This window comes from Delphinus delphis, chromosome 19 (genome assembly GCF_949987515.2).
Source record: "Delphinus delphis chromosome 19, mDelDel1.2, whole genome shotgun sequence".
NCBI lineage: Eukaryota > Metazoa > Chordata > Mammalia > Artiodactyla > Delphinidae > Delphinus > Delphinus delphis.
The window spans coordinates 23590390-23605871 of record NC_082701.1 but is presented as its reverse complement, the minus strand read 5'-3'; the positions used below and the strand labels follow the sequence as shown (position 1 = coordinate 23605871).

At 43.6% G+C, this 15482-nt stretch overlaps 1 protein-coding gene and 1 non-coding gene across 5 annotated transcripts; both read right to left on the bottom strand.

The window, feature by feature from the left end:
- Positions 1-2907: 2907 nt before the first annotated feature.
- Positions 2908-5765, bottom strand: ATP5MC1 (ATP synthase membrane subunit c locus 1). 4 transcript variants are annotated; one of them, XM_059996898.1, is made up of 5 exons: positions 5659-5765; positions 5024-5071; positions 4022-4099; positions 3446-3597; positions 2908-3125 (listed from the first exon to the last, which is right to left on the bottom strand). In XM_059996898.1, exons 2-5 carry the CDS (start codon positions 5060-5062, stop codon positions 3011-3013), a joined length of 384 nt encoding a protein of 127 aa, XP_059852881.1. In that variant the 5' UTR covers positions 5063-5071; positions 5659-5765; the 3' UTR covers positions 2908-3010. The 4 variants fall into 4 exon arrangements, with proteins under 4 accessions (XP_059852881.1, XP_059852879.1, XP_059852880.1 ...); XM_059996896.1 differs by having other exon boundaries at positions 3446-3624; positions 5659-5763; XM_059996897.1 differs by having other exon boundaries at positions 5589-5694.
- Positions 5766-7509: 1744 nt separating this feature from the next.
- Positions 7510-7794, bottom strand: LOC132415661 (small nucleolar RNA U89). Its single transcript, XR_009517380.1, has one exon. It is a non-coding gene; the product is annotated as a small nucleolar RNA U89 (small nucleolar RNA).
- Between the last annotated feature and the right edge of the window lie 7688 nt (positions 7795-15482).

Here is a 15482-nt window from a genome sequence, read left to right as displayed (position 1 = left end):
CAGTGGTTACTCAGTGTTTTTTTGGTCATTACCCCTCTCCCAAGAACAGTGCACCTCTGTATGCACTCACAATTATTTTGTGGTAAGCAAAATGGTCCCATCCATGGGCCATAGTGCTTAGATAAAGAATCTCAATGGTAATGGACTAATTGCCTGCTTGCGGGTGGGAGCACATTCTCTCTTTTTTTTCCTAGTATTTCTTTATTTGGCTGCTCCTAGTTGCGGCACCTGGGATCTTTTAGTTGCAGCATGCGGGACCTAGTTCCCTGACCAGGGATGGAACCTGGGCCCCCTGCATTGGGAGTGCGGAGTCTTAGCCACTGGACCACCAGGGAAGTCCCGCACATTCTCTCTTGACTCTAGAGTTCCATGGGCCCACCAACCACATTCCCAACCCCGCTGATTTGGATTTGAAAGCCCAGCAATTCCAAAGCTGTTTGGAACGCATGATGAAGGGAAATTCTTACCAGCCCCTTGGGAAAAAAATAAGTTCCTGGAGCTTCACAGGAAGGAAAAGGTAACCATCTTCCCTGGGGGCTGCCCCTTGATTACCACCAAAGGGTAGTGACCTGGCAAGGATGCCAGCCTGACATCCCAAAAGGTTACTGCATTCCATTTGCATAACAGCATTACCAGTTAATCCATTGCTCCCTTGGTGATACCTCAGCTGCCACTTCAACCTCAGTCTGATTCCTTCTCTTTGGCCCTAAGATTCCTGGGCTCTGCTTCAGGTTCTATCACTGGGTTTCTGTGGACAATCTTGAGAGTTACTTTAGGTGAACAGACTAAGAGGACAAGTAGCAGGTTACAGTAGACCAACAGTTCTCAACCGGGAGTGATTTTGCCCCAGAACTAGGAGACATTTGTCAATCTTACATTTGGCAATTGGTTGTCACAACTGGGGGAGGGGAGGTTGCCACTGGCATCTAGTGGGTAGAGACTAGGGATGTTGCTAAACATTATCAGACAATGATTTATCTGGCCGGGAATGTGCCAAGGGTGAGCGATCCTGTGGAAGTGGAAGAAGACCATGATTGTTGAATGTCAGGTGGTCTCGGATTGAAATCGTTGCCCTGCTGTACGACCTTGAGCATGTCACTGAATCTTGGATGAGTCAGCACAGTGATTAGAACACAGGTCCTGGAGTTTGAATCCCAGCTTTACTAACCAGCCGTATGACCTTCACAGGATTCCTCACCTCTCTGAATCTCCCTCATTTTCCTTACCTATAGAATAACTTATTTCATAGGGAGGTTGAAGTTATTCATTGAAAATGCTTACCACCATGCCTGACATACAAGTGCTCAAATGTTAGCTCATGTTATTACAACCAACACTAGCCTCCTTGCTTTTCCTCTTCTATAGCACATAGCTTCTGTACCCACGTATTCAATAATTTATGGCATTGTTCAGTATTGTTTCCACTCTTGATTTTTCAGCATTCCCCAAGACTCCCAGGAGGATGCTTAACACCTAAATAACTGCACGACTATCTTTATTTATTTATTTATTTTTGGCTGCATTGGGTCTTCATTGCTGCGCACGGGCTTCCTCTAGTTGCGGCAAGTGGGGGTTACTCTGTTGTAGTGCGTAAGCTCCCCATTGTGGTGGCTTCTCTTGTTGCGGAGCACAGGCTCTAGGTGCGCGGGCTTCAGTAGTTGCAACATGCGGGCTCTAGAGCGCAGGCTCAGTAGTTGTGGTGCACGGGCTTAGCGGCTCCGTGGCACGTGGAATCTTCCCGGACCAGGGCTTGCACCGGTGTCCCTTGCATTGGCAGGCGGATTCTTAACCACTACGCCAACAGGGAAGTCCCATAACTGTCTTTAAATTGCATTAAATTGAATCCATTCTTATTGACTCACATTTTTTGGTGTTTTAACCCTACTAGCTGCCCTTCAGCTGGAAGGTGTTAACAATTATTAGGAATTTTATTTTGGTTTCACTAGTTCAGACTTTTGCAGTAAGTTGAAGTATCGGGTTTTCAAAAAATGGGTCCCATATTTGAGATAGACCATGCCTACTAGCACCCCTGAGTTCATTCTGTGGATATATCAGCTTAGCTTTCTCTTACCTGGGTTATCAGTCCCACGTCAGGCCAAGTGGGGGGCACCTGCTGGGCACAGACTGAGAGCACAGGATGATACCGTGAGGTGCTCTCTAAGCAATTCATTTGTTGGTTCGCTACCCCACACCCCCCAAACACCCTTTTCATCCCTAGCAAAGCTAAGATTGTAAATTCTCCAAGAACACAGACCATGTCCCTCATCTGCTTTATTCAAGAACATTTAGGCACTCTAAGAAAGGAAATGAAACTTACAGGTGGAGCTAAGTGCAGGCAGATGGAGGCCCACCTCCAACTCTAACGTGCTATACAACTTCTTTGGGACGAAGTTTCCCTATCTGTGCCACCTTAATTGTGTGGCCAAAATGAAAATAGATGGCACGGCACAGCAGGTAAAGGTTTAGGCTGGCCCGAGGCGGAGGTGGGGGGGGGGAGGAAATCTCCAATCCTGCCACTTTCCAGCTCTGTGATGATGGACAAGTTATTTTGCTTCCCTAAGCCTCAGTTCCCTCATTTGCAGAACAGGTATAATAACTGCACTTACAATTCATAGTGTTGCTGAGATAAAAAATGCAAAACACTTGGTAAAGAGCTTGGTGCAAATTAAGCCCCTCAAAAATGTTACATATTATTACAGCAAATTTGAAGGGAAAAAAGCACCAATCATCATTAGACAAATCCGTGTTCCCTCCTGTGGGAGATGTTATTACAGTCATGGCAGTGCTACTTCTCAGCCCTGAGAAGTTCCTAATCACCAATGGTTCCTGACCCAATCCCATTTCCTTGTCCCACCTTTCTATGAAGGTCCTCCCCAAGGGCAAAGGACAGAGGCGCAGGCATATGAGTTTAGAGAAACATTGTGTTTAATGGTAAAGCTTAGCATACTCTAGCACCGGGCATGGCCTGGAGTCGAAGCAGCAGGGGTGGATAGGTGACCTTCATGGAGCCTCACATGGCAAAGAGGATGAGGAAGGCGACCATCAAACAGAAGAGCCCCATAGCCTCAGACAGGGCAAAGCCCAGAATGGCATAGGAGAAGAGCTGCTGCTTCAGAGACGGGTTCCTGCCGGGGACAGAGACAGGGAAAGGAAGGGGTGAGGGTACGGGTCATGGGTGGTGGTGGAGGACTCAAGTAGGTTAGGTGAATGGATAGTGCTGAAACTGGGAGAGGGCCTAGCTTGCATATATCCTGGGGGTTGGACAGGCAAGCAGAGTACCAACATGGTAAGTTTAAGTGAGCCAGACTGGAAACTTATATTTAAATTCTGAGAAAACAGGAGGTAGATGAAATCAACACAAAGCTAGAAGGATCTCTTGCTGAGGCTTCCTCCAAATAAGATGGAATTTATAGTAGAAGATGCTCTAGGCCACCCCACAACTTACCTGGCATAGCCAATGATCAAACTGCCAAACACTGTTCCAATGCCGGCCCCTGAACCAGCCACACCAACTGTGGCAGCCCCAGCACCAATAAACTTGGCCGCTGTGTCAATGTCCCGGGAGACAACACTGGTCTGGAACTCCCGCCTGGCCACCTGGAGTGGGACACTGCTGTAGGAAGGCTAGAAGGAGGGGGAGAGAGAGGGAAGTAGAGAAGGAAAGAGCGGAAGAAGGGAGATAGCGAGGCTCAAGGACAGGTGGCTGACTCCACCCCTCACCCCACCCACCTGAGCTCAGAAATTGTTGGCAAGCTCTTAGCAAGTACAGAACGCTCAGACTGCAGAGCATGCTTGGAATTAGTCTTAGGGTCCGTTTCCAGACAGGACTAGGGAAATTTCGTGGGGTTCATGATAAACCCAATTTCACTTTTGCAAGTTTCTCACCTACAATGCTCACCTTGAGGTACTTAGAACTATTAAAGCACCACAGACTCTCCTCCCACTTTGGCCTAAAGGCAACTGAACAAACTTAAAGGAACTTAGTCTGGGGAAATTCTTAAGAAGGCCCAATCTCCTTTACCTGTTCAGATGGGATCTCTGGCCTACTCAGGAAGGAGGCAGACACAGGCCTGCTCAGACCCCTGGTACAAGAGCGGATCTATAAAATCAGAAAGACACATTTCTCCAAATCAGGCAAGAAATCGAAACAAAACAAAACAAAAAATCCCCCTAACTGCTGAGCTTCAGTCAAAAATGACTACAAATATTATAAATAAAACAAGTCCAAGGTATTTCAAGGTCAATTAATGTGTTACTGTTGCTACCAGATATGCCCACACCAGAGACAGCTGTCCTGAGACCCTGGTGTAGTCAGCAGTGGCAACCCTTCCATTTAAAACTGGGTAACAAAGTTCACTTCTATGAGCACAGCCCTTAATCAATACCCAAAATGGAAAAAAACAAAACCAGAAACCCACACTAACATCAAACCAAGTACAGGAAGGGTTTGTACCCAGACCACCAAAGGAATCAGAAGGGGAAAATCTTATTTTGCTAAAACTGTAGTCACTGTTATACACCCTGAATGGAGTGAGCCAGTAAGCCTGGTGAGGCTCCTGAAACAGTCACCTAAGCAGAGACTCCTGTAACAAGGCTTTCTTGAACTATTTCAAGAAATATAACGTAGCAGTTGTGAAACTTGGTCGAACATTAGAATCACCTGGGGCGTTATAAAAAAAATAGATGCATGGATTCCACTCCCATAGGGTGCAGCCTGGGCATCAGGAGTTTTAAAAGCTCTCCAGATGATTCCATTGTACAGCCAATGTTGAAAATCACTGTTTCAATGGGCTAACTATGGCCAAGTCAGACTGGGGGTAAAGGTCAGATCCAGACTCTGACCACATTGCAAAGCCAAGATAGCTTGGTTTACAGGCTTAAATAATCAGGGGTTAATGCATCCATCCTACTGCTTCGCTAAAGGGGCAACATCATCAGAATGCCAAGCTTCTCTCAGTTCATTCATTAAACACTGATGGTTCCCACACCTGGCGCTACAGAGCACCCGGGAGCCGCAGCTTACCAGAGCAGGAGGAATGAGTAGTGCCCTGGTGGTCTGCATTTTTTCGGTCTGCAGAGGAAAAAAAAAAAAAAAAATCCACTGACAGCCTGGTTGTTTGCTTACAGTTGCGACCTTCGGTCGTCCCCTTCACCCCGCCCGTCCTCCCTGGACCACGGTCTTCCTCGAACCATGCCCCAGCTGAGGAGACCATTAGAGGTCAGAGGGACGGCGCAAATTCCCTCTCCACCACTTTCAGCGCGACAGGTCTGCAAAGGAAGGTCACGGAGATCGGAAGTAAAGTAAGGAGGCCCGAGCCCCAGCCGGGAAATGATACCCAAAGAGGATGATCTGCCGGGAAGACTGGGGAGGCAGAAGCTAGGCAGGTGCCGTTCAGGGTCCTGCCCATTTCACACAGCAGTCCACGGCCCGCCTCAGCCGGGACAGTAAATTGCTCATTACCGTTGGTAACTAACATTAATTGTTAAGGTTACAGACGGCCATTGCCTTTCCCGGCCCTAGGGGCAAATGCCCCACCACACAACCCAGCCACATCCCTGCCGATAGCTGGCTTTCGGCCCCAGGTCACCTGCACTCCCACTGCCCTGCTGCCCCTGCTCGGAACACAGCGCTCGCCCGGCTCAAGGTGACTGACTCACCTCCGGGCTTTAGCTCTAGGACTCAGCGCTCAGCTCCCCGGCCCACGTGTCCGGGGGTCCCCCCACTCTCATTGGCCGCAATCCCCCCGCGCCCTCATTGGTTAACATCCTCGAGTCCTCCTTTCTTATTGGTCTTCCGCAGCTTCTTCCTCTCTCTCCACAGGAGCTTCGTGGCAGTTCCCGCCTCCGTGCGGGTAAAGGCGGGGTTTTCCTCCGAGATCTGGCTTCCGATTGGCCGATCCCTGAAGGGCTCGATCACAGAGTCGGCTTGACTCAGAGGTTCTATAACCTCCCGCACAAAATGGCGGCCAAGGTGGAAAGCAGCAGAAAAAGGCGTGGGAGAGATGACCGGTCGCCTTACACAGAGAGACACATGACCTTGGACCTTAGCCTTCATTCGAGCGCTCGGGCCCTGAGGCACGTTGCATGTTGGGATTTGTAGTCGGGTCAGAGGCCCTAAGGGCGGCTGAGATCCCGCGAGACGTTTCTCCCCAGGCTGGGAGAGCCAATGCCTTTGCAGCAACTCCCGCCCTAGTGTTTTGTGGGAGTCTTGCTTCCGCCAAGAGGCGTAAAGGCTACCTGCCTCCATGTAAGTTCTCTAGTGGGTGAGCGCAACTTTGTGGGCCTGTGCCAGTGTTGAGCAGTCATGAGCTAGCAGCCAGTAGTTTGTTTGCTTGTTTTTTTAAAGTATTTTTGTATTGTTAAAAACATTCCAAGGACAAAACACGTAACACCCTGATAAACAAGCAAAGGATGGGAAACAGGCAGAAGAAATATAAATTGAAGGGAAGAATCTTAAACTAAACTATAAAAAGAAATAGAAGTTTAAACGCAACTTTTCTCACTAAATCAAAAAGCAGAGTTCTTTTTACTAATGTGAGCCAGGCACTTCTGTACTGCTGGTGAGAAGTATGAATTAGAACTTTTCTTGAAAGTGATTTGGTAATGTTTGTTGAAAGGTTTTGAATGGTCCACCCTCTTTGACTCAGAAATTCTCGAGGAATTGAGAGCCTTTAAACTCTCTATCCTCTTTGACCCAGGAATATCACTCATAGAAATCGGTCTTGAAGAAAAAAATCAGAAATGCAAAGATTCCCTTCAAAGGATGTACATTGCAGAATTTGTTGAAATTGGAAACAAGTAAATGGTAAACGTTAAATAAATTGTGATATTTTCACTTGATGAAATAAGCAGACACTGTAAATTTCCTTCCTTCCTCCCCTTCTTTTTTTTTTTTCAGCTTAAGTAATAAAAATTTATTAAGAATTCCTGGGATGGTGGTTGTGGCTTCCCAACCTCAAGAGAGGAACAACCAACACTAGGAAATCATTGAGAAATCACACAGTCCCAACACCCCTGGCCAACATAGGGAGGAAAGTCATTCCCCTGAAAATGGGTCAGTTCTCATTATTCCAAGAAGTGTTGGGAGAACAGATGCTGAGGGGACCATCACATGTTGCTGGGGGCAGGGTGGGCATGTGCTGGACCCCGAACTGGCTCCTGAAAAACCAGGGGAGAAACAGATCCACTTCTTCTCTGGGGGCCGAGTTCTGGGTCATCAGGCTCATTTCTTACCCTTGATGAGGTTGTCACTTCCCTGGGTTTAGGGAAGTGACCTACACTTCATGTTGTAGGTTCAGCACAAGGCTGTCAGCAGTGAGATACATACGATTCTGTGATGTGGCGATTGTCTTGGAGATGTTCTGTGCTGCCCAGATCTTGTGCAGTTTTGATGTAGCCTGGGTTCTTGCTCAGTGCTTCTCCGAGGTGAGCACGGTGGGTTCAACAAGACCAAGTCTCAATCCCTGACCCCACCCTTACTACCCCCCTCTCCCCAGCCATCCTCTGGGCTCTCAGATCCAAGGTTGCATTAAGGTGGCTCGTGCTTAGCCCTACTTTGGTCCCTACTTGTGAACCCTCCCTGTGGGCAGCTGCCAGGAACAGGAGGCAGCATCAGAAATTGAGGCAAGGCCTGTAAAACCATGTTTCTGGTTTTATGTTTTATACTGAGAAAATTTTCATGATGTAAGACAAATTTTGAAGATTTAAATGCAGAGCTGTATGGCATTGTGAAAAAAATGGAAAAAAGATTAAAAAATAAAACAATAGTTAATTCAGTATGGTATAATAAGGTTGATTTATATTTTTATGAGTATGTATTAGTTTTTTTTTTTTTTTTTTTTTGGTTGTGTTGGGTCTTCGTTGCTGGGCAGGCAGGCTTTCTCCTTGTTGCAGTGCACAGGCTTCTCATTGTGGTGGCTTCTCGTTGCAGAGCACAGGCTCTAGGTGTGTGAGTGTCAGTAGTTGCAGCACGTGGGCTCAGTAGTTGTGGCTCGTGGGCTCTAGAGCACAGACTCAGTAGTTGTGGCACACTGGCTTAGTTGCTCAGTGGCATGTGGGGTCTTCCAAACCAGGAACCAAACCTGTGTCCCCTGCATTGGCAGGCGGATTCCTTTTTTGTTTTTTTTTAATCTGACTTCAGCCAGATGTACTTTTATTTATTTAAAAAAATTTTTTAAATTAATTACTTTATTTTTGATTGCATTGGGTCTTTATTGCTGCACGCAGGCTTTCTCTAGTTGTGGTGAGCAGGGGCTACTCTTTGTTGTGGTGCACAGGCTTCTCATTGTGGTGGCTTGACTTGTTGCGGAGCATGGGCTCTAGGCGTGCGGGATTCAGTAGTTGTGGCTCACAGGCTCTAGAGCGCAGGCTCAGTAGTTGTGGTGCATGGGCTTAGTTGCTCTGTGGCATGTAGGATCTTCCCGGACCAGGGCTCGAACCAGTGTCCCCTGCATTGGCAGGCGGTTTCTTAACCACTGCGCCGCCAGGGAAGTCCCTGTATAAGATTTATAATAGCAATATATTAACAATTATGCTAATCTGGAAAGTCTGAACTTTGGACTCTTAGAAAAAATATTTTAAGATTGAGATTTAAGGTATCCTGCAAGAATGGTACAATGGAAAGAATGTGGAGTTTTGAAATCACACAGACTTGAGTTCCTATCATGGCTCTATCATATAACTAGGTATGTCTGTCTCCGAGCAGATTACCACATCTCTTTTGGCTTTAGTGTTAATAAGCTACCATTTACCATACGTCAAGCATTGGATTAGGTGGATTCACCTGTTATATGATTTAAGCTTGACAACAGCCTTTTTTTTTTTTTTTTTTTGCGGTACGCGGGCCTCTCACTGTTGTGGCTTCTCCCGTTGCGCAGCACGGGCTCCGGACGCGCAGGCTCAGCGGCCATGGCTCACGGACCCAGCCGCTCCGCGGCATGTGGGATTTTCCCGGACAGGGGCACGAACCCGTGTCCCCTGCATCGGCAGGCGGAGTCTCAACCACTGCGCCACCAGGGAAGCCCGACAACAGCCTTTTAAGTGGATATTATTATCCCTATTTTACAGATTACCCCCATGTTACAGAGCATCTTTTTTCCAGTTTGGAATATTTGGTAAGAGGTAAAGTCAGTATGTGGACCCAGGTCGGTCTGGGTCCAAAGTGCTTAACCATCAGCTCTTGAGTCTCCCTAAAACTGGGGAAGCTGTAAAACAGGGTTAATACTACTTACCTTATAGAAATATGAGGTAAAATAAATGCCAGGCCTAGGTTGGTGTTTGGTGAATAGTCCCTGGCTGTTACTACTCTAGGACAAGTTATATTTTCGTGTGGAAATCCCTAACTTTGTCTACGTGTTTTAATTTTTTTTTCATATCCAGATTTGTCACATAGCTCTACTCATAGCTTAACTTCAACATTGCCAAGTTTATCCTGTGACCTGCTGGAAATCAGGTATTTCAGTGCCATGTTTAGGACATGAATTTTGGAGTTAAATAAGCAGGATTCAAATCCTGGCAATGCCACTTACTGCTGTGTGATTTGGGGCAAGGCTCTTAACCTCTCTAGTGCTCTGTCATCATCTATAAAAAGGAGATACCCCTTTTTCAACAGAATTGTTATGAGTAAATGAGATAGTACATGTAGAGGTGCTCCTTTAATTATTGAAGTAAAAAGTACTGGTAAACCAGGAGAGGCTGTGGGAAGTGGAAGGAGGTTAGGAAACCTCAAACCCAGACCTGACATCTTGGGGGTTGTACTAGCTGGCTTGGAGGAGGCCCAAAAACTTCTGTGGGAACTCTGAGAGGATTCCTGAGTAGGCAAAAAAGCTTTTTTCTTATGGTTACAAAATGATTTATTAGAGATATATTTTCTTATTGAGGTATAGTTGACTTATAATGTTGTGTTAGTTTCAGGTGTACAGCACAGTGATTTGGATATATATATATATATATATATATATATTTGTTCTTTTTCAATTTGTTCTTTTTCTTGTTCTTTCTCCTATAGATTATTACAAAATATTGGGTATAGTTCCCTGTGCTATACAGTAGGTCCTTGTTGGTTATCTATTTTGGTGTGTATATGTTAATCCCAAACTCCTAGTTTATCCCTCCTCCCTACTTTACCCTTTGGTAACCATAAGTTTGTTTTCTATCTGTGGGTCTCTTTATGCTTTGTAAATAAGTTCACTTGTATGGCAAAAAAGCTTTTGATGAAGGTGGCAAAGGGCAAACTTGTGGATAATAATACCAGCAGGTCCCTCTTTCCAAAGGCATTTCTGACTCCTCAAATCTACCTCTTCCACCCAGAGTCTTATCTCAGATCGTCTCGCTTTTCCTCTTCCTTTTCACTCTTCCTTTAGGAATTCAGTTTCACTCTTCCTTTAGGAATTCAGTTCAACAAACATTTTTGATCACTTGACAGCTCCAAGCAGTGCACTTGGTTCTGGGGGAACACAGATGAATAGAACCAGTTTCCACACTAAGGAAACTCAGTTAACAAGAAAATAAATAGGCAAATAAATACTAAGAACTAGTATCTTAAGGAGCACTACAAGAAAACTTCCTGCAAAGTACAGAGAAGGGAGGTGGAGAGAACCAAGGAAGAACTTTTTGGAAAAAAAAATTCTGGGCTGAGATTTGAGGATAAACATATGTTAGCTAGATATATCAAGGGAGAGAGTGAGAATGGATGAAGATATTCCAGGCAGAGTGAATGAGATGTAGAAACCCAGGAGAGTTGGTGTGGCCAATTTTAGACCAATCAGTCATGACCATGGGACAGCAGAAATATGACTGCTATACTCCATTTCTGGCAATATGGCCAGACTAAGTATTCTGAAAATCCTCCTGCCACAACACCTAAAAATGCTACATAAATATAGCACACATATTTTAAAACGCATAGCCTTGTTTTTGACAGCTAAAATAAAATATATTCTATATTATATCCAAATTACCAATTTCCCACAGTCTGAAAATAATATCTCCTCTGCGAAATGACCCAGGTGGTGATGATATATTCTGTAACAACAATAGTAACAAATATAAAGGGAGGTTTTTTTTGGGGTGGGGGGAGCTTTCGGCATAGATGATTCATGGTGATAAATCCTAGCTTTTAAATGCATAGCTGAGCTCACAAGAAAGTAACGAGAGTCCCTAAGGACCCAAAAGAAAGAGAGAACATAAAATTAGAGCAGTAAACATGTAATATTAAACTGAAGCTGCCATGACTGGGAATATAGTGGGATAGGGAAAGGGGTATCAGTCGCAGCAATTAAGTGGCTTGGCTCTTAATCGCCCATGGGGACAGAAGGATTTGGGGTCTGTATAAAATAAGGAGTTAAAATTGAAATTTGCAGATAAACCTAAGATCCTCAAAAGGCTACACCCTTTGAAGTGTAGCCTTCAAATGTGGACTACCATCCACAGGGAGGTAACAATGAAGCTTGTGTGCCTATTCCTGGCTCTCAGTGGGAAAAGAAAAACAAACAAACAAACAAAAACTTTCCTGAGAATTTATAGTGACAGGACTATATGTTGGGTTTTGGATTCAAATCTATACCCTGGGTCCAGGAATGTCCAGGCTAAGGAACTGATATTGAAAGCTTCTAGACAGGGGATGTCCCTGGGATGAAACAATGTCAAACTCCTCTGGACCCATGCAGGATTCTCACAATAACTGAAACATAATCTCCATAAAGAAACAGTCCACAATGAGCGAGCATCAGCAAACATAACAAACAGCAAGAATTTCAGATAACACAATATTCAGATTGCAACTCAACTATAAAAGAGGCAGTAAAGTATAGTGATTAAGAATGTGGACTTTAAACCCAGACTGCCAGGCATTCTAGTCAAGGCATTCTACTTACTATCCAGGTGATCTTGGGCAAGTTGACTAAGTTCTCTGTGCCTCCACTTCCTTATACAGGGTTGTTATGAGGATTAAATGAATTAATATTTATAAAGTGCCTAGAACAGTGCTTGGCACATAGTGTCACAGATGCATTTGTTATTATTTAAAACTAAGTATGTTTACAATGATTAGGGACATGAGAAAAAATCAAGATGGTATAAAAAAGAACTTGCAGATTTGAAAAAGAAATAAATGGGGGGCGAGAGGGATAAATTAGGAGTTTGGGATTAACATATACACGCTACAATATATATAAAATAGGTAACCAACAAAGACCTACTACTGTATAGCATAGGGAACTATACTCAATATTTTATAATAACCTATAAGGGAAAAGAATATATATATATACATATATATATATATATATATATGACTGAATCACTGTGCTGTACACCCGAAACTAACACAACACTGTAAATCAACTATACTTCAGTAAAAAGCAAAAATAAGTAAATAAATAAATGAATAAATAAATAATAAAAAAGAAATGAACAAAGAAAAACAAATGAATGAAGCAAAAAATGAAAAATATAGTACTTGAAGTTAAGAAAAAAACTTAATGGATAGGTTAAACAAAAGATTAATGAGAGCTGAAGGAAAAGTCAGCAAACTGGAAACAGGTCTGAGAAAATTATTCCTATTGAAGCACAAAGAAATAAAAGATCAAAAATATGAAAAGGAGGTTAAAGGCCGTGGAGGGCAAAATGAGAGCTAACATCCACCTAATTAGAATATTAGAAGGAGAGAACAGAGAGAATGGGAAATAATAAATATTGAAATATAATGGTTGAGACGTTTACAGACTGATAAAAAACATGAATCCTATAGTTTAGAAATCTCAACAAATCCCAAGTAGGATAGCTATAAAAAAAGAAAAATCCCATTTCCCATTTTAGTCAAACTACAGACCACTCTACAAAGAGAAGATATTAAAAGTTACCACAAAGAAAAACAATTTGTCTACAATAGAAAGTTTCACTGAGAAGGTAATATTTGAAAAAGTCTTGAAAGAGGGGCAATAAAGTATGAGGATATCTGGGGGAAACATATTCCAGGCAGAAAGAACAGCAAGTGCTGTGGCAGAAGAATGATTAACACATTCTAGGAATAGGAATAGACCAGTTTGAATAGAGAGGAGGAAGCAAGGAGTATCACTGGAGATGTAATCAGAGAGATACTGGTGGTGGGAGAGGAGGGCTTGTAAATGTTAGCTTTATAAGAATTTTGACTTTTACTCTGAATGAAATGGTGACTCATTAGAGGGTTTTGAGTAGAGGAGTGACATAGTCTGACTTCTGTTTTAAAAGGGTAATTCTGAGAAAATAGTACTGACCAGGATAGGCAGGGACCCCAGTTGGAGGTTATTGTAATAATCTAGATGAGAGATGATGTGGCTTGGACCAGTGGAAGTGGTAAGAAATGATAGGATTCTGGTTTTATTTTAAAAGTAGAGACAACAATTGCTATTAATGGATGATGAGAATGAGAGAATGAGAGCAATTAAGAATGACTCCAAGGTTTCTACCTTGAAGAGCTGGAATAATGGAGTTGGCATTAACTGAGATAAGGTTTGACTATGTTTAGAGCAGGATATTTTTGGGAAAGTGGGATTAGGATTTCAATTTTACCATATTAAGTTTGAGGCGACTGTTACACATTCAAGTGAGGACAAAAAGTAGGCATTTGAATATATGGGTCTGGGGTCCAGGAGAAGTCTGGGCTTGAAATATGTATTTGGAAGTCATCAGTAAGTAGTTAGCATTTATCACACCTAGACACGTCAGAGCCAAACTGTCAAAAGACAAAGGCAAAGAGAGAAACTTCAAAGCAGCAAGAGAAATATGACTGATCATGGACAGAGGAATCCTCAATAAGATTAACAGCTGATTTCTTACCATAAAGTATGGAGGCCAGAAGGTAGTGGGATGACATATTCAAAGTGCTGAAAGATCCAGTGGTTAGGATTCTGTGCTTTCACTGCCAAGGTGTAGATTCAGTCCCTGGTCGAGGAACTAAGACCTCACAAGCTGCGTGGCATTGCCAAAACAAACAAACAAACAAACCCTGTTAGCCAGGAACTCTATATATAGCAAAAATATCCTTCAGAAACCATAGAAGGGGGGCTTCCTTGGTGACGCAGTCGTTGAGAGTCTGCCTGCCGATGCAGGGGACACAGGTTCGTGCCCCGGTCTGGGAGGATCCCACGTGGTGCAGAACGGCTGGGCCCGTGAGCCACGGCTGCTGAGCCTGCACGTTCGGAGCCTGTGCTCCACAACGGGAGAGGTCACAACAGTGAGAGGCCCGTGTACCACACACACACAAAAAAAAAAAAATAGAAAAAATTAAGACATTCCTAGATAAACAAAGACTGAGAAAATTCACTACTAGCAGAATTGCCTACAAGAAATACTAAAGGGAGTCCTTCAGGTTGAAATGATAGGAAACTAGACAGTAATTCAAATCCACATGAAGAAATAAAGAGCATTCACAAAAGTAAATGCACAAGTAAATGTAAAAGTATTTTTTAAATTAATTAATTAATTATATTTATTTATTTATGGCTGCGTTGGATCTTTGTTGCTGCGCGTGGGCTTTCTCTAGGTGCGGCGAGCGGGGGCTTTGTTGTGGTGTGCGGGCTTCTCATTGGGGTCGCTTCTCTTGTTGCAGAGCATGGGCTCTAGGCACGTGGGCTTCAGTGTTGTGGCACGTGGGCTCAGTAGTTGTGGCTTGCAGGCTCCGTAGTTGTGGCACACGGGCTCAGTAATTGTGGCTTGTGGGCTCTAGAGCGCAGGCTCAGTAGTTGTGGCGCATGGGCTTAGTTGCTCCATGGCATGTGGGCTCTTCCCTGACCGGGGCACGAACCCACGTCCCCTGCATCGGCAGGCGGACTCTCAACCACTGCGCCACCAGGGAAGCCCTGTTATGTACATTTTACCACAATTTTTAAAATATGTGTAAAAATTAAACAAAAATTGTGTATCAGAACACACACCCTACAATATGGAGGAAAATATATCCAAGTGATATGTAAATACTATTAAAATTTTTTTTAAATTGAAATATAGTTGATTTACAATGTTCTGTTAGTTTCAGGTGATGTAAATACGTTTGTTTTCTTTTTTTTTTTTGGCTGCGAGGCATGCGGGATCTTAGTTCCCCTGCAGTGGAAGCGCCGGGTCTTAACCACTGGACCGCCAGGGAAGTCCCCAAGGTGACGTAAATACATTTTAATGGCATTTCACAACTCCTAAATAGAGAACCTAATAAGTCTGAAAAATACATTTGTTAACAATGGTTGCCCCTGGGTTTTTAGTTTATAAGTAACAATGCCTCAATTAATCTTTTTCTTTTTTGAATTTTTAATTGTATATAATGAATATATATTACATTTACTTTGAAAAATCAAATATATAAATTAACAATAAAAACATACCTTTCGGTTAAAGTTGAAAAAAGAATGAGTGTAGATAGAGAAGTCCAATCTTAAGAGGTCAGGGAAATGAGGGGAACTAGCAAAGGAGTCTGAGAAGGAATGGCTCAGGAAGTAGGAGGATAATTAGGC